We start from the raw sequence: 18,126 nt of genomic DNA, 5'->3' as shown, positions 1-18,126 counted from the left end.
AAAATGTGTCTGGGGCGGTTATAATGACAGGTAAGTAACACTTGGGGGGGGGGGGTTCACTTCCTCTGTTAAGAATACATTTGGTAGGGTGTGTTTGGCATAATGGTTAAGGCCTTCATCTCATAGATACAGGGTTTGATTCTGACATCTAGGTTATTGGCTAGGCTTAAAATGACCCTTCAGAGCAGTTAGCCTGGTATTTTTCTATGCACTTCATTTTTTTCTCAAGCCAGTGCCAAGATTAGAAGTAGGAAATTTGTCCTCTGCATGATAGCTGCTATTTGCTGCACTTGAGTATTATTTCGTACATAAAACAAGACTGTGACATGAGTAAGCTTGAATCTTGTTTGCATTCCATATCTTATGCTGGGTTAAGCGTGTTTAGTCCCAATAAGAAAAATAACGATGGCAGTCAACAGATATGGCAATACCTGAATAATCACGAGCATAAAAGTATACAGAACGTTTTATTGTATGCAGTAAGCACTTTCACAGAGAGAGAGAGACGGAGAAGGAGAGAGAGAGACAGAGAAGGAGAGAGAGAGAAGGAGAGAGAGAGAGACGGAGAAGGAGAGAGAGAGAGAGACGGAGAAGGAGAGAGAGAGAGAGAGAGAGAGAGAGAGAGAGAGAGAGACGGAGAAGGAGAGAGAGAGAGACGGAGAAGGAGAGAGAGAGAGACGGAGAAGGAGAGAGAGAGAGACGGAGAAGGAGAGAAGGAGAGAAGGAGAGGGAGAGGGAGAGAAGGAGAAGGAGGGAGAATGAGAGAGAGAGGGAGAAGGAGAGAGAGGGAGAAGGAGAGAGAGAGGGAGAAGGAGAGAGAGAGGGAGAGAGAAGGAGAGAGAGAGAGACGGAGAAGGAGAGAGAGAGAGAGAGAGACGGAGAAGGAGAGAGAGAGAGAGACGGAGAAGGAGAGAGAGAGAGAGAGACGGAGAAGGAGAGAGAGAGAGAGAGAAGGAGAGAGAGAGACGGAGAAGGAGAGAGAGAGAGAGACGGAGAAGGAGAGAGAGAGAGAGACGGAGAAGGAGAGAGAGAGAGAGAAGGAGAGAGAGACAGAGACGCACAAGGAGAGAGAGACAGAGACGCACAAGGAGAGAGAGACAGAGACGCACAAGGAGAGAGAGAGAGAGACGCACAAGGAGAGAGAGAGAGAGACGGAGAAGGAGAGAGAGAGAGACGGAGAAGGAGAGAGAGAGAGAGACGGAGAAGGAGAGCGCGAGAGAGACGGAGAAGGAGAGCGCGAGAGAGAGACGGACGGAGAAGGAGAGAGCGAGAGAGAGACGGACGGAGAAGGAGAGAGCGAGAGAGAGACGGACGGACGGAGGAGGAGAGAGAGAGAGAGAGAGAGGGACGGAGGAGGAGAGAGACCTGGAAACTAGGAAGCAACTGTACTAAATGAGTTGCTCCAAAATGTATCAAACGCACAAACCTCCTAACTGAATCACAACACTCTGGTAGCAGAGCAATACTGGAAACTGATGCAATAAAACTGTACCTTAATATAAGGAAGCAACTGTATTAAATAAGCCACTCGGAAATGAATCTGTAAACAACACTCTCCTTACTGTAGAACAGAACCAGAGCAAACAAAAACTCTCCTTGCTGTACGATGGAATCGGAGCAAAGACAACTCTCCTTACCATAAGACAAATCAGAAATAACTCTCCTTACTGTAGGAAGCATATCAGCACTTGAGCACTCTGGTTCAGCATAAAGTAAACCAAACTCTCCTTACCGCATATGAGCATTCAATGGTGGGTCAGCATAAATCCAGCAGCATAATGAGATCAGACACTACTAGTATTAACTTCTGCACATTTTCCACGTTGGCGTGTGATGCATGCAATCTGCGTTTAATTTTTCCCCAATGCATCTGTAAAAGCGAGGGTGCGCTCCCTCCCCCCTTGCTCAATGGTTCCGGCGCCCATGAATGCAGCCTATTTAAAGATGTAGCACATATTAAAATACCCATAAAAACACCATGCAGCCAGACCAGTACTAGAAATGGAGCACTCTTATCTGTAGTTGGTCATCATCAGAACAAACTCATGTACTTTAGTGTCATCAAAATGACATCAAAAAGTTCATCCTATGTGATTGGTTGAAAATAGTTATTTAATGTTATTTTAAAACATCAGTGTGTGATGGCTTGGCAACTTGTACAGCAATCTCAGAATTTGTAATCAACAGAATCATAATTCCCTGTTAGCCCATATACATGTTGAACTATACTTTGCACATCTGAGCTGCTCCCTCATTCCCTTACAGCACAAATCTACCTGCGATTTGATGACATTCTTGTGTGCACACTTTTGATTACTCAGTTTTTTCCTCCAGTGCTACATATTCTTCCTTTCCACCAGCCCCCCCCCCCCCCACACACACACACACACACTGTTGAAAAATAAATTTGCACTGCAGTTGCAATTCTTTTTTCAAGTAGATCCTGGAAGTAAATAGATTGAAGGCACTGGTGTTAGGCCAGCTCTAGCCTATACATTTTATTACATTAACCTGTTTTCATTTACAAGACATTTTAAATGTAGACATTTAGATATCCATTTTTGTGTTAACTGCATAGCTTTCTTTGCAAGAGTTAAGTTGCAGAGAGCAACAAACTGATAAGTGGTTTCAGCAGCTGAGCAAACAGTACTTGCAAGCAATGCAAGTGCTACACTTAACTTTGTTTTATTGAAAGGATTTAAAACTTTATAGAAAAAAGTTAGTTAAAACTTAACTAACGCAACAAAAAACAAGACAATTGCAGATTAAACAGTAAACCTCTTAACATGCATCAAGGTTCCATACATGAAACTTTATTTTCTAGTGTCTGCAGGTATCCTTGGAAATCTGTAAGTTAATATTATGAATACATAATGGGTTACTGATGCTTCAAGTAATCTTATTTCTAGGTTGAGCTTGTAACATCTTTCCCTCATTCTTATTAATCAAAAATCATTTTTGATGGTCTTCACTCTTGTGTGTGGTTATTTTCCCTTCTCTAACCAGTACCATCTTTAGTATGAAAGCTAATATTTTCCTAATCTGGCTTTCTTCTTTCATCCATGTACCACCTCTTATCCATTGACCTCAAAATTCCCTTAAGTAGTGGTACCACTGGTGGGAATGTAGTTGAGTCCATATTGTGAGTTTTGATCCCAAAACCTATGCTTGCTGCAGACTTTTTGAAGCCCATATCTTCAATAGTTTGGTTTTGTTGGTTTATCATTTTGAAATTTGTATAAAGTGAAATGGTAAATTGCAGTATTTTCATCTGCTGTCCCCAAATACAGGACCATTTGCTTACAAATATAGAATTTGTGTATACTCCATAGGTGCAACCCTTCCCTTTTTGCCATTTCCTCCAATTGCCTAGCTACACTTGTCCTTAGCACTTCATATATGTATATATATTCATATATATTCCACTTTAAACTTGCCCATTTTTGTCCAAGATGAAAAACTTTAGTTGCACCTTTTACTTTGGCTACCTTCCTAAGTGGCTGTTATTGTTTTTTATATATGGCACTAATTTTGAAAATTAAAATTCTCAGTTACTTTAATGTCTGCTAGGCTTTTTTCCCCCATGAATGGCTCTTCTAATCCCAAATGAGCTCCATATACAGTGTGTTCTTTATCACATTCCCATGCCCCTTTTGTATTCTAATCCTTTGTGCTACATGCTATAGCTTCTGTAGGAATATGCAATAGTAGGCCCCAGTCCCCTTTTCTCTCTCAATCTGAGGATCCTCTGTTTTATAACACAAATTCCCTGCTGAGATGTAATATTTGTATCTATTGTATCCTGTGTAATCTGTAGGACTGGGTTTGATTATAAGCAGTTGGTATGTGCCTAAGTAAATGTATAATCATAATGTTTACTGTATTTATCCTTCCCATTAATACCTTCAGTCTTTAGCCACCTTTCAAGAACTATTAGATCTTATCCAATCTAGATACTTGCTGGTGCTCTCAGGTGTGTCCAGTCTGTTGTCCCAGATAACTAGAAGCTGTGTCTTTATTGCTCCACATAGCCCCTTCCTTTTTCCATCACTTATTAATTCAGTATTTTTTGTATTGAATGTCAGTTCAGCCACCTTTTCAAACTCATGCAATATTGTCAGTACTCTGGGAATTCTGTCCTTTGCTAACAGTATATGGTCAGTGACAGAAATACAAAATTGTGCCTTTTCCCTTATTTCCTGTACATCTGGTTGAGTATGTGTCCACCCTAATGGCACTTTCTTTTCTAACCAATTTAAACAGGCCAGGAGATGTGAGCCACCCTTGTCTTTACTTGTGAGCTGCCCCCCCCCCCCCCCCCCCACCATTTACACATACACAAAAACAGGTGTTGGACATTCTATACAGGAATTTATGCCTGTCCTTTGTAAAACTTCAAAAATGAAGTTCCAGTCTACATAGTCACATACATTATATATAGACATAGGATACTGTATGTTCTGTGTATACTTTATGCAGTTTTATAAGAGATAATTTCCACCAATTAAATTTTGTTTGCCTACCTGTTACAAACTGACTTGAGCTTTCATACATGAGTGGTTGTGTTTTGTCTAGTTCTTTGGGAGCTTAGAGAAAATTAGTTTATCCACAGAATTTGTCTCCATTCCTCTGGCAAGCCAACTTCTCTGCATGCTCCATTGATGTGGGGGTGTTGCATCTCTCTAACAGATTACAGGTAAAGTGCTCGCTGACATCATCCTTTCTCCCTGTTGCAGTTGGTGTCACCCAAGGATCCATTCTAGGACCTATCCTCTTTGACCTCTTTGTTAATAACCATGATCTGGCCAGTAAGAATGCTACCTTAGTACAGTATGCAGATGATTCTACCATCTACTTAGCAAACAACTGTGATTCCCTACAAAAACTGACCCAGGAATCCTTCACTTCTGAAGAAAACTGCCTACCTCCCAGTTATTCCTAAACCCAAGTAAAACATATTCGCTTCACTCCCAAACACCTCGCAATAAAGAAAGTGTCCTTCACTATTACCTATTCCAACAATAAAAAAAAAAAAAATGCTCACACAAATTAAACTACTGGAAGTTTACACAGATGAAGACCCAGAGATTAAGTCCCGTGTTCCACATGCAGTGCAAAAATGCTCCAAAAATTAAGCCCTCTCTATAAGGCTATACCTGTCTACCACAGTAAGATGTCATAATTGCAACTACCCACCAACTGCCTCCTCTCCTTTCCTGTTCTCTTTACCAATACTGAAAAATATCCAACTTAGCTAAAGAAACTCTGGTAGTACTACAACATGGATGCAAACCTTCCCCATAGATCACATCGCAGTCTGGCCCTTAGAGACCTCAAGTGGTTTAAATTACCATGCCACCTAACATGCTCTCAACTCTCTATCCATAGTCTAATAAGCAAATCAGATGACTGTTGTCCTCTAGCAAACCTTGTGCAACCACACAACCCACTTAGAAGGTTGTGCTCTTACAAAGACCTTCTACATGTATCAAAACCTAATATCTCTGCAGGCTGTTCCCTCTATTCCCATAAAGTGTAAAAAACCTGGCCCTCCATCTTTCTAACAGTAAGACAGCCTTCTATATCTCAACTCTATCTGGCTCACCATTATACTTCTTATAAAAACATATTGCTTTCTGTTGACCACAATAGTATGACTCTGTATTTCATATTTTTTTCAAAACTGGGAGAACTGTATTTCAAATTTGATATAGACTACTGCATATTATCGCCTTTCAGATGTTAACATTACTGTGTATATTACGGTTTGTACATTGGAGGCTTTCTTCCAGGGTTTCTGCTTAAAATGGGTCCTGTTCCCAGTTGGAATTTCCCAGTAAAAGCAATAAATAAAATTTACTGTTTATATTGTACACACATTAACTACATGCTAGATGCTTTCCATACACATTTATAACATTCTGTAGGGAATCCATCCAGTCTAGGTGTTTTCTCTGTAGGTTCATAGGTTGTTATAAGGCTAACTACCACTAGGGCCCTTACACGCCTAGCTACTCACCCTAAACCAAAGGGGTCTGAGTATCGTGGGTTACTATATGGGGGCGGCCATGTCAGGGAGATAACTAAGGATTTGTAAAAGGGGGGGGGGTGTTAAGATAATACTTTTATGATTGATTCTTTAGGACACTGGTTCGTAGCTTAATACTAAGCCCACTGCTGTGAGGGGCCATTTTAAGCCTAGCTAATATCCTGTGATCAGAATCCAGCCTTGTATTTGAGGTGACCTTAACCATTATGCCAAATGCACACCTTTTATTTTAACTGTCGCTACTACTTGGCCTAGTGGTGGGCAATCATCTTCTGCTTCTCTGTGAACTTCGTAAATATAGCTAACTGCCAAAGGAATATCAAGCTCTAAAGAGGTAATTACTTCCTTATACTCAGGATTGATGGTGAATTATCAAGTAGGGTGCTCCTTTTGGAATGCATCTGTCTAAATATATCAAGCAATTAGACCCCAAAGGTCCCTAACCAAAACATTCAGAGGTCTAAATTCCCTGTGATACTGCAAGAGGCAAGGAGGTTTTCCCTTTATTCAATGTCCTATAGATTCAGTTTTCTATAGTCCTTTATTCAATGTTCTATAGTTCTAGAACTGTAGGCTATATAAAGATTTACAAAGTATAGGAAATCTGAAATGAAATAATTACATTAGTCCCAAACATGATAATGGAATAACGGTATGGAAATCTTTACACGAAAATAAGCTCGAATAAATTGGAAAGAGTACAATGGAAATCTATAAAGGGCATCCATGGATATGAAAATTTAAGTTATGAAAGACTAAAGTATCTGAACTTGTGCAACGTCTCGTATAGATGTTTAAGGTTTATATGTATATACTAGGCTAACTACCTCCAGGGTCTTTATAACCCTAGCCATGCAACCCACTACAGTTGTGTCCCTATGTACCATGGGGACTAATTATGAGGGTGCATGTTAGGAATTTTCTACAGGTTATGTGGGAGGGTTGTTTTAGCATTACTGTCCCCCTCTGTCCAAGACATTGGGGCCAGCCCAGGGTGAATTTCTGATTTCCTATCCATTGGTCACTGTTATTAAATAGGGTTAGGGATGGACTCTCTGTCATGGATAGGGAGCCCCCCTGTTCCAGAGCATGGGGATTTTCAGACATGTCTCACCAACACAGCTTTGTCACAAGCAAAATGTAAATTCTTGGTTCTAGTGGCTTGAAGCTGTTCATTTTATGGATGTGCAGAATGTCCATCAGAGCTGCATCTGAGGGTGCCCCTTGTATGCCAGAAGTAGATCATTTCTCAGTAACCTGTAGGAGACGAGATGGGATAGTAAGTCAATCTTTATGGGACAATGTTTATACCCTGGATTCTCCTGGTAAGGAACCTTTGTGGACGTTCAACTCTTAATATGTCTAGTCAGGTACATGCTGAAGAGGGCATCTTACGCAATAATGGGTCTGATAAGGGCCAAATAAAGTGGCAGTATGACTTCCTTGGACCCTGATGCCATGCACTTATAAGGTGGGCGAGATGGAATGATTTTCTTACAACCTTGGCCTCGTAGGTCAAAGGCCAAATTACTGCAAACATGTACAGATACCTGACCACTGGCTGAACTTTCAGTCTTGTCAATGGAGTAATTAGGCTGCATGGTAGTTTCCCAAAAGGTACTATAATGCATTTCTTGGTATTAAGTGTCAGTCTGACTTTCACCAGTCATTTGTTTGTTAGACCCTTTTGTAAGATTTTTGTATCATGGGTGAATCTGATAGCTCCCAGTTTGCAGTCATCTGCAAACTTGGTCAGCCAAAGGCCCCTGATGTTAGCCTTTAAGTCTCAGAAGTTGATGCCAAGTAGCAGTTCCAGCACAGATACCTGGGGTACCCTGCTTTTGGCCAGTATTAATGGAGGTGGTCTCACCAATCCTGGCTTCCCAAGTTCTGCCAGTGAGCCAGTTGGCAATCCAGTGAGATTTTTAGGGGGCGATGCCCAGTTTGGTGAGTTTAACTATATTGAGTGGGGAATTGTATTGAATGCAGTAGTCCGGTCCAGGTAGGTGGCATGCAGTTTTCCCCTCATCCATTGTCTCTGTAACCTTCTGAAAGTTCTCCAGGTTTAACTGGCATGACCTTCACTTGACCAAGCCAGACTGAGTTGGGTCCACTGTCTGAAGGTTGCCTATGTCTGTTTTTTTCTGTCATGATGATTCATTCCAGCTGTCTTTTCTGGGGTTGGTTGATGGTCTGCCTTTGTGAGGTGGGATAACTGTAGTCTCCTATTCTCATTTTGAGGCTGTAGTTGAAAAGTGATTCAAGTGGTACTGATGGATTATGTTTCAAGCTATTTTGGAGGTATCCCTGGATATTGTCAGGGCCCACTGAGGCTGTGTTTTTGGCCTTAGAGTATTGCCAGGATCCGCTCCCTGTTGATGGTTGGGGGAGTTATGCTAGTAAGTATTTCTTGGAGGAGGCAGGAGCAAGTAGGGATGAAGTTTGAGCTGACGGTCAGCCAGCAAATTTGCTATGTTGCTCACTTCAGTGAAGGTGCCGCCATTGATGAGCAGTTGGCTCACTGTGCCTGCTTTGAGTTTTTGGACATAGCTGTAGAAGGCCTTGTAGTTGTGGATGGACTTGATTAGTCCTCCTAGTTTCCTGTCTAGTTTAATAAGAGAGCACCTATCATTATGGGAGCTGCTCTTCCTGAGTGTATCTATGACTTTTCCTTTTGTTATATACACTATTATGGTTAGGATTCCACTGGTGTGTTTTGTTTTCTATTTGTTTTGGGCTTGCTTCTAGTATCCTCCACACAGCCATCTACATGATTGTACATGATCTCTGTGAACAATTCCACATAGGTTGCTGTGAACTCTGGGTTGGGAGGGGCATTGCATTTTAACAGATCACTTAACAGGATATAGTTTGCTTTGGAATGGTTCCTAACTGTTGCAGGTTTTGCTGGGGTTATATATATATTTTTTTTATTTTTGAAAGAGAGAGTTTTGCGGCCTGACTTCACCAGGAGTAGCAGCAAGCTGCCATATCAGTGAGTACCAGGTCCAGTATATTTGAACCTCTGGTGTATTGTACACTTATCTGGTCAAGGGTATTTGGTAGTCCAGGAATCAGTGTCTGCAAGTTTGAGGCAGTATGTTTCCCAGTCTAGAATAGGGGTAGTTAGTCTGCCATGAATAGGTTGTGTAGTTTAGTGGTGACTGTCTCCAGTAGATCTTTGTCCCAACTATGGGATTGTAGCGAGTGTGTGACCCATAGCTTGCTAAGATATGGTATGGGACTTTGTGGTGGTTTGTATGTGGATTGTCCTGTTTAACCAGCCTACAGTTAAGCTTTTTGCTGATATAGATTGAGACTTAAAGCCTTGCACTGTTGGAGTACTTTGTGTATTTAAACAATGTCTTGGTAAATGCATATATGCCTGTCCTCTAGAGTAAGGAGAACTTGTAGGGTGTGAAGTTTATTGTTTAAGCTCTTAACATTGAGCAGTTAACACCTTTAGGTTTCTTTGGGTTTTAGTTGCTCTGCTGGTAGGTTTCAGTTTGGCATTGCATAAAAAAGGCTCCTAGGGAGTGTCTACAGTATTAGGCAATATACAGAAGGCTAGGGTCAGTGGGCATGCCTTTGCGGAGTGGCGGGCGCGGTGGAGCGTCCTTTGCGGAGTGGCGGGCGCGGTGGAGCGTCCTTTGCGGAGTGGCGGGCGCGGTGGAGCGTCCTTTGCGGAGTGGCGGGCGCGGTGGAGCGTCCTTTGTGGAGTGGTGGGCGCGGTGGAGCGTCCTTTGCAGAGTGGCGGGCGTGGTCATTACCAATTCCATCCCCTGCCCGTTCAGTCTCCCTACAGTCCCCAGTGTGTTCACGAAATGCATGGGAGTGGTAACAGCTCACTTGAGACTAAAAGGATTCCGGGTGTTTCCATATCTAGACTGGCTCTTTACCGCCACATCAAGCATCTTCTGGTAACTGCACTACACCATACGCTCTGGCAAAATTGTTGGGAATAACGATACAATGGAAGAAATCAAATCTTATCCCCACCCAACAAATTGAGTTCATTAGAGCAGTGTTCAATACTCAGTCCTGTCTGGTATCACTCCCTCTTCACAGACTCCATCAATTGTGACTTCAAATCCGAGTGATTCTTTCTCAAACAGCCTGTGCAAGAGAAGTTGTCCAAGCTCTAGCTTCTATGGCTGCATCAATTCCAATAGTACCTCTAGCAAAGCTACATATGCAAATACTGCAGTGGCTTCTTCTGTGTCAATGGTTCTCAAACTGTCACCCCCTGGAGTACAAGATTTGAATAACCAATTCCTGCAAGCAGGACCTGCTTTGGTGCATCAGGCCAGGCGTAGATCTTTGGAGCCGCCGATTTCAACCCTCCCAGCCCACAGCCATTGTGACCACAGATGCTTCCCTGATCGGGTGGGTTGTGCCATTTCCAGGGAAAGACTTCCAAGGCTCATGGTCCACCTCAGAGGCCCATCTGCATATAAATGTTTTAAAACAGAGCCGTGCTGTTAGCGCTGCAGGAGTTTCGTTCGGCTTTCCCCTCCAGGGCAGTTGCAATTCAGTTGGACAATGTTAATGGTCTGGTACATCAACAAGCAAGGAGTAGCCAAGCCCTACCCCCTGTGGTGAGAAGCCATGAGAATTTGGCAGTGGGTGATAGCTTCCAACAGCTTTCTGATAGCAACGCACATCCAGGGAGCTCCAACGTGATTGCTGACAAACTGGGCAGATGCATCCTCATGCCCGATGAGTGGCCCCTAAACCCCGAGGTGGTGTCTGTAATATACAGCCACTGGGGCCAGCCTTGCGATCTTTTCGCTTCCCCATCAAACAAGTGGAGCAGCTACTTTGCCCTACTTTCTCCGGAGGGGGAGTCACCGAGGGATGCTCTGATCCACATATGGCCCACGGGACTTCTCTATGCCTATCCTCCCATTCCTGATGCCACAATTTCTAAAGAAAGCTCTTAGATTGAGATGCAAGGTGATCCTCATAACCCCATTCTGTCCTCGACAAGTTTGGTTCCCCTTCCTTCGGCCTCACCTAGTATACCCGCTGTGGATTCTGGACCCTCTACCAGATCTGATTACTCACACCCAAGGGTTGAGTCTCCCAAATCTGTCCAGTCTAAAGCTGAGAGCTTGGTTTCTCCACTTCCACTAGTAGCCAGGAAAGCTGATCTCTCCTCGGCTGTTGGAGACATCATTCTGGCTGATTTTGTTTCCTGTCAGGAAATTTCTTCAGATTTTGCTGGGATCTGTCCATTTTTATAGTATGGTTTATAGTAAGTATTGCTTGAGAAGCTGTGATTTCGATTGACACCCCTGATGATTGGCACTCCTGGGTTAGATGTTTTTTTACAGTCAAATGAGTACTATTACTTCCATTCTCGTGGCTGAATGTATTTCATTGCTGAACAATTAATTTTCAGCAATGTGTGAACCAGATGCATGTTAGGCTGTGGCACAGACTTCGCACATCTCGCCATTTAAGTAAGCAGAAGCACCTTATGGAAGTGATGCATATTCTCTCCAAAAGGCAGCTGCTTGGAAGCACAAAACTCCAAAGAAGCAGTACTTCTAATAAATATACCAGTCTAGACTGGCAAATCATGAATTGAAAACCACTCTGTTTTGAAGTTTTGTGCTTTCTTTGCTTTGGATTGATGAACATCTTTTTGTTTTGGGTTTGCAGCACTTTGGGGAGTTGCTGAATTTAGAGCCAGTATTGCCAGTGTGGACTTGTTGGTCATGCTGGACCCCAGGTTCTATTCCATGTCTTGAAAACCTTCACCTCCTGAAAGAAATGTTAGCATCTTTCAGATTAGGTATTTGCCCGTTCAGTTGTGGGTAGAAGTCTGAAAAGTACTGAGGTGCACAAGTTGAGGGCATACGAACAGAGGCATGCTGCTGCAAAGGTAGCTGGTACAGAGTTGTATTCAGACTGTTTTGCATCTGAACTAGTTTGCTTCTCTTTGTAGTATTTGGAAAAAAGAATTGACATACCTTTTAGATTAATCATGTCTGTCTGCATTTACTTGAACTGATATTTTATGCACCAATAAAAGTTGTATAGTTTACTACTTCTGTGGAAGCACAGCATTGTAAACACAAATACTGGATGACTCATTTCACTGGCTACTGAGAGCTTTCCCTTTTTATCTTGGCAGTTGTATACAGAGGTTACAGATGCTTATTTTAAAAGAAGAGTTTTCACCACAGCTTTTGGCCTTGAAGACCTCTATTCATGTTATGAGGAGTGCGTGTGAAGGTAAGAGCTGACATCTCAGACTGAATTGGTAAGGTAAGAGGGGTATAGAAAAACTGGTGTTTTATGTCTAAGCTCCCCTGGTCTTCAGAAGTGTGTGACTTTGTGCATGGATTTCATAACCTCAGCTTTGTGGCTTACCTTGCTATGCAGGTCATTTCATTTTTACATTAAGGGTAAATGCTGAGCAGGTGAGATATTGGCCTGAGCCCGTAACTCTGGAAACTTGGAATACAAAAAGAAGCAGTATTTTACTCCCCGCAAGGTCAATGTAAACATTTGTAGTAGTTTTTACTTTGGATTCCAGGCCTGCTATGCATAATGCCTTTAAAGTATGTTGCCAAGATATTTGTATGTCAGTTTTCTTTCTAGCTATAATTTATTGTACAACTGCTGGGTTATTAGGGAAGGGACTGATTCTGCAGTAGCAGTGTGTATATGACATTGGATACCTGCATACAGTGGATATAAGGTGTTTGTGATATAAAAAAATAAGACTGCAATAAATCATTTCAAAACTTTTCCCACTTTTAATGTGACCTATAACCTGCACAAATCAGTTGGAAAAACAAACAAATCTGTTGGGGGGAAAAAATATAAAAAATAAAAAATGTACAATATGCTGGTTGCATACGTGTGCACACCCTTAAACTAATACTTTGTTGTGTGTGCACACCCTTAAACTAATACTTTGTTGTGTGTGCACACCCTTAAACTAATACTTTGTTGAAGCACCTTTTGATTTAATTACAACATTCAGTCTTCTTAGGTACACACCTGCTATCAGAGACTGAATAACCCCAAATAAAGTTCACTGTCCTAGTAGGATTTTCCTAACATTTACTCAGTTGCCTGCGATAGCAAAAGCCATGGTTCTCAGAGAGCTTACAAAGCATCAAAGGAATCTCATTGTTGAAAGGTATTAGTCAGGAGAAGGGTACAAAAAATTTCCACAGCATTGGATATGCCATGGAACACAGTGAAGACAGTCATCAAAAAGTGGCGAAAATATGGGACAACAGTGACGTTGCAAAGAACTGGATGTTCCTCCAAAGTTGATGAAAAGACTAGACGAAAACTGGTGAGGGCGGCTGAAGGAATTTCTGGCAAAGTACTGGTTGTGTACTACATGTGTTAATCTCCTGTATTCTCCTAATGTCTGGACTATGGGGTAGGGTTGAAAGACGCAAGTTGTTTCTTACATGGAAAAGTATCCAGGCCTGGCTAAAATTTGCAAAACAATACATAGTCTCCCAAAAGCATGTGGGAAAATGTGTTTTGGTCTGATGAGACCAGAGTTGAACTTTTTGACCACAATGCCAAAAGATACGTTTGGCGCAAAAGCACTTTGCATCACCAAAAGAACACCATCTCCACGGTGTAGTATGATGGTAGCAGTCTCATGCTTTGGAGTTGCTTTTCTTCAGCTGGAACTGGGGCTTTAGTCAAGGTTGAAGGAATTATGAACAGTTCCAATTACCAGTCACTTTTGGCCTAAAACCTTCAGGTGTCTTGCTAGAAAGCTGAAGATGAAGAGGAATTTCACCTTTCAGCACAACAATGACCCCAAGCATACATCCAAATCAACAAAAGAATGGCTTCACCAGAAGAAAATTAAAGTTTTGGAATGGCCCAGCCAAAGCCCAGACCTAAATCCAATAGAAAGTCTGTGGAGTGACCTGAAGAGGGCTGTGCACAAGAGATACCCTCGCAATCTGACAGATTTTGGAGCGCTTTTGCAAGGAAGAGTGGGCAAATATTGCCAAGTTGGGATGTGCCATGCTGATAGACTCCTGCCCAAGAAGACTGAATGCTGTAATTAAATCAAAAGATGCTTCAGCAAAGAATTAGTTCAAGGGTGTGCACACTTATGCAACCAGTATATTGTACATTTTTTATATTTTTTCCCCTTAACAGATTTGTTTTTCAATTTAATTGTACAGGTTATAGGTCACATTAAAGGTGGGAAAAGTTTTGAAATGATTTACTTTTATATCACAAAAAACTGGCATTTTAACATAGGTGTGTTAACTTTTTATATACACTGTATGTGTTATGGCTTGGAAATACCCAAGCATTAGATAAAAGCATTAGCTTTATGAAGCACATTTTTCCTTGGGTTAGATCTCTGACACTTGTCTGCTTTCAGTGTGTGACATTAGAGCTTTTGATCTAACTAAGGTTTGCTGAATTTCATAGCATTGAAGTGGAAACTGACAGACCACAAGGAGGGCGTGTACATTTACTGTTCATGCTGAATTGCTGGGTTAATCGAAGATTTTACTGCTGCTTATGCAATGATATGAACAATTTGGAGAAATACAGTATTGCTTCATTCATTTGTATTCAAACAATGGTACAATTACAAAGTAACTTGATTGTAACATCATCCGACTTTGTTCAACTATAAACAAGTCGTCGTAACAAAAAAGTAATGAAGCAGAATAAAAATAGCCAGTAATCTAGAAATGATCCGTTAAGTAAGCAAGGCTAATGACAATGTGACTTCGCCAAGACTTTGTAGTGCAACATCATTACAGGTATATATTTAAAGGCACCAGTCTGCATTTATACAATATGGTATTGTAGACAATGCATATACTCCGTCATTGTAAATTATATTCAGCATTCACAGTATTTAAGATAAATAAGGGGTAGGATGTGGAGACACTGGTGGATAAGAAGTCACTCCATAACTGAAGTACTGCCTAATGCATTTCACTCAGGCAATTTTACACCTTATTAACTTATCACGTAAGACACATGCACATGTATATTAATAGAAAAAAATGGACCATATTCACATTTGTTAATTTACATACATTCTTTTACATATGTTTTCTTTTGTTGTAATGAGTCATTTAGTTTAACACTACATAAATTGCTTTCAGACAAATCTTGGTCTTTAACAACACGCTTTTTACATTACTCTTCAAGTAGTCATAAAGCAAGTCAGTCCATCAGTTCGAGGAACAGTTTGTTACAATGTGTATATGCTGCTGTCCTAGAAGAATGCATTCAGGTACTTGGAACATCTGCATTGTGACACGACTTTCTAGGTCATGACCAATTTGTCCTGCTGTCTGGGTGCAGTTCAAACTCTGAGATGATAAGTAAAACAGCACTTATAGATGTTAATGGTGCAGCTGAGATACAGTTAAAGAAGATTATGGAGGCTAGAAGGAAAAACTCCTGGAATAAAGGATTAGTAAGCAAGGTGTTTGTGCTTGAATACTTGACAGTAAGGACCAAGTAAATATAGACTGGTTTGGGAGACGGATCTTTATCCCAGACAGTAAGGACCAAGTAAATATAGACTGGTTTGGGAGACTGATCTTTATCCCAGACCTCAGTGCATGTGTACCACTTGATGTTTGGACCTAGTTATGGTAAAAAAGCAAGGCAATTTAGATTTCTGAATGGCAGTACCTTTCTAAATGTTTGTATTCCATCAGTATTTGCCTCTATGTGCCCTGGGGTTGATGGTTATGGGAGGTATGGCTTAAGGGTACTAGAAGACTGAAAATGGATTTTGGAATTGCAAGACACTAGACAAATTTGAACAGATTCTACAAAGTGCAGTACACACTGTCTTAATTTGATTCACTTATTACCTGCCCTTTGAGTTCCTTAATGCAAGGAAAGCCTCCTGGGGATTGGGAGGGCAGCTTTGCTGGATCTTTTAATAATGCCAGACAAGTTTGTCACTTATAAATGGAAAAACTGAAGACCCCCCCCCCCCAACATAGATGAAAGTTGTTGGGCTAATGGAAAAGCTACATAAACTAAAAATGCAGGGGATAGCAAAACAGTGAATGATGCATAAATTGTCACTTCTAGTTAAGATATTGGACTTAAGTAACTTCTGAAATCTCTTTGGTAAAGTCTTTTCTCTCCCAGGAATAGTTTGGGTGAGTGTTTTTTTTTTTATTCCTGTCCAGAGTTTGTCAGCTGTCGATCCTTTCATTGTCAGTTAAGAATGCCAAACCCTTAGGGGGAAAATTTGTAAAATTCATAATGCTTGCTTAGGGACCCTACAATGTAATCCAAAACAAGGGTGAACAGTGAATAGGTGATTGTAGGAAGCATGTCATCAGGACTGTAAAATGTACCTGCAGTGAGCAAATAAGCACAGTGTCTCAGAATTTGCAAGTTCTGAAAGCACTTGTGCTTCACGTGGTTAGTATTTAGCAGACTAGGTGCAGATATGATCAAAACTCTGTAGGGGAACCAATTTCTGGCACGTGCTACTGATGTCTGCTGTACCCATAGAGAAGGGGATGTCTGGTCTGTGACTGGAAATGCAAGTCAGGGCAGGCCATTAAGTAATCATTTCTGTTGTCTAATAGCTGTGTTTTCCATTTCAATGTGGTAGCCTTGTAAATGTGTGAAACTTTAGCATATCTGCTGTGCAGTTCTAAAGTACTGTTTGATCATCGAAATGCATAGTGGTGTTGCAAAACTAAGTAAAAATTGGATACAGGACGTAGAGTGAGTTCTTTAACAAATAGTATGGCATGTCTAAATGAAGTTATTATTAGTAATGTTTTAATAACTCAGACTTTTGCTGCAGATAACTAAAATAAGCTACTCCAGTATATGCTTCAGTCTGAGTGCTGCAACATATCACACAAGCTTAAAACCAGTGGATGACCAATCTACAAGTAAACAAGTTCTTCTGTTTTCAGGTGAAGATATCCCGGTAGGGAAATGTGGGATTCCATTGGTGGTGTCGCCAGTTATTTTGCAGTGATCTAAATGTTTTTTTTTTTTTGGGGGTGGGGGGGTGACCCTTGGTGCCAAACTTTAAGCTAGAATGAGAGAGAATACCACTAGAACTTGTAGATAAGTAGGGTGTGAAGAATAGCTGCTTCTGATGTGGCCTTTAGTGGGAGATCCTTCAGAGTAACATAAAGGAGATTGGTGTGAATGTCTGTATGCACTGTCCAGATTACCATGTCTCACCATTCTCTCATACGTTCATTTGCCATTCCAGATAGATTGGGAAACCTTCAAAGTTGCAGTTCTCCATATGCAGTTTTTGGAGAGTGGGATGTGCCAAGCAGCATAGAACAGTGGCCCAAATATTTGGCATTTCATATACAGTGGTAAGGACTAGCTGCCACATTTGCCAGTTATGGACCTATGTAAAAAACATTTCAATTGGAGGCTTTAGGTTGGTAGTGCCAGTTCTGTGAAATGGCATTCATTACAATAAGGCACTCAAAAGGAGAGGTGTCAGGAAAATGGAAGCATTAATGTACAGAGACTGGGAGATTTGGCTATGGTATTTACACGCTACAGTAAGGTTTTACTAACCTTTGTTTTTTAAACATGAAAGCATCGCAAATAATTAGCTTTGATATGGCATAATCTAGAGCTCCTTAACTGAGTCAGCCAATGAAGTCCATAGGATCATCAATAAAAATGAAATGATTTAACTTTGAGCACATGCTGTCCAGTCAGCTCATTTGCCAGATTCTTGTTTTTTGCTTGAGGTTAAGTGAGTAAAACAATCACTGGGGAAAGTGGTAAGAGCTGGCTACTACTCTGCACAGCGGAAAGAAGTCTGAAAAAGATTAATTTTTGCAAGAAGATTTGTATATAGAGCCCTTATTAAATGTGGGAAGCACCAAGTCATGAATCTTAAATGCTGAATGAATGAAAAGTAACAATTTAGAATAGGATGAAATGCCTTCTTGACACTGACAAAGGCACTGGATAATTGCAAATTATTAGAATAGGCAGACTGATGTGTAGTGCACTAAGATTTTGACAAATCCAGGGTGCGGCATTCCTACCAGTCAAGATAAGGACATTTCTCCTTGGCCAGAAAT

General features: G+C 41.2%; 1 protein-coding gene across 1 annotated transcript in view; it reads left to right on the top strand.

Moving 5' to 3' along the window:
• Positions 1 to 18,126, top strand: part of LOC122802148 (inverted formin-2-like) — a 634,538-nt gene that overhangs the window by 595,385 nt on the left and 21,027 nt on the right. The window contains exon 6 of the mRNA XM_044071825.1: positions 12,192 to 12,292. Coding sequence (XP_043927760.1) covers positions 12,192 to 12,292 — 101 coding nt within the window. The remainder of the gene's footprint in view (positions 1 to 12,191; positions 12,293 to 18,126) is intronic.

This window comes from Protopterus annectens, chromosome 5.part0 (genome assembly GCF_019279795.1).
Source record: "Protopterus annectens isolate FY-2018-M chromosome 5.part0, PAN1.0, whole genome shotgun sequence".
Taxonomy (NCBI): Eukaryota; Metazoa; Chordata; order Ceratodontiformes; family Protopteridae; genus Protopterus; species Protopterus annectens.
The sequence above is the reverse complement of the archived record's forward strand: the minus strand, read 5'-3'. Positions and strand labels throughout refer to the sequence as shown.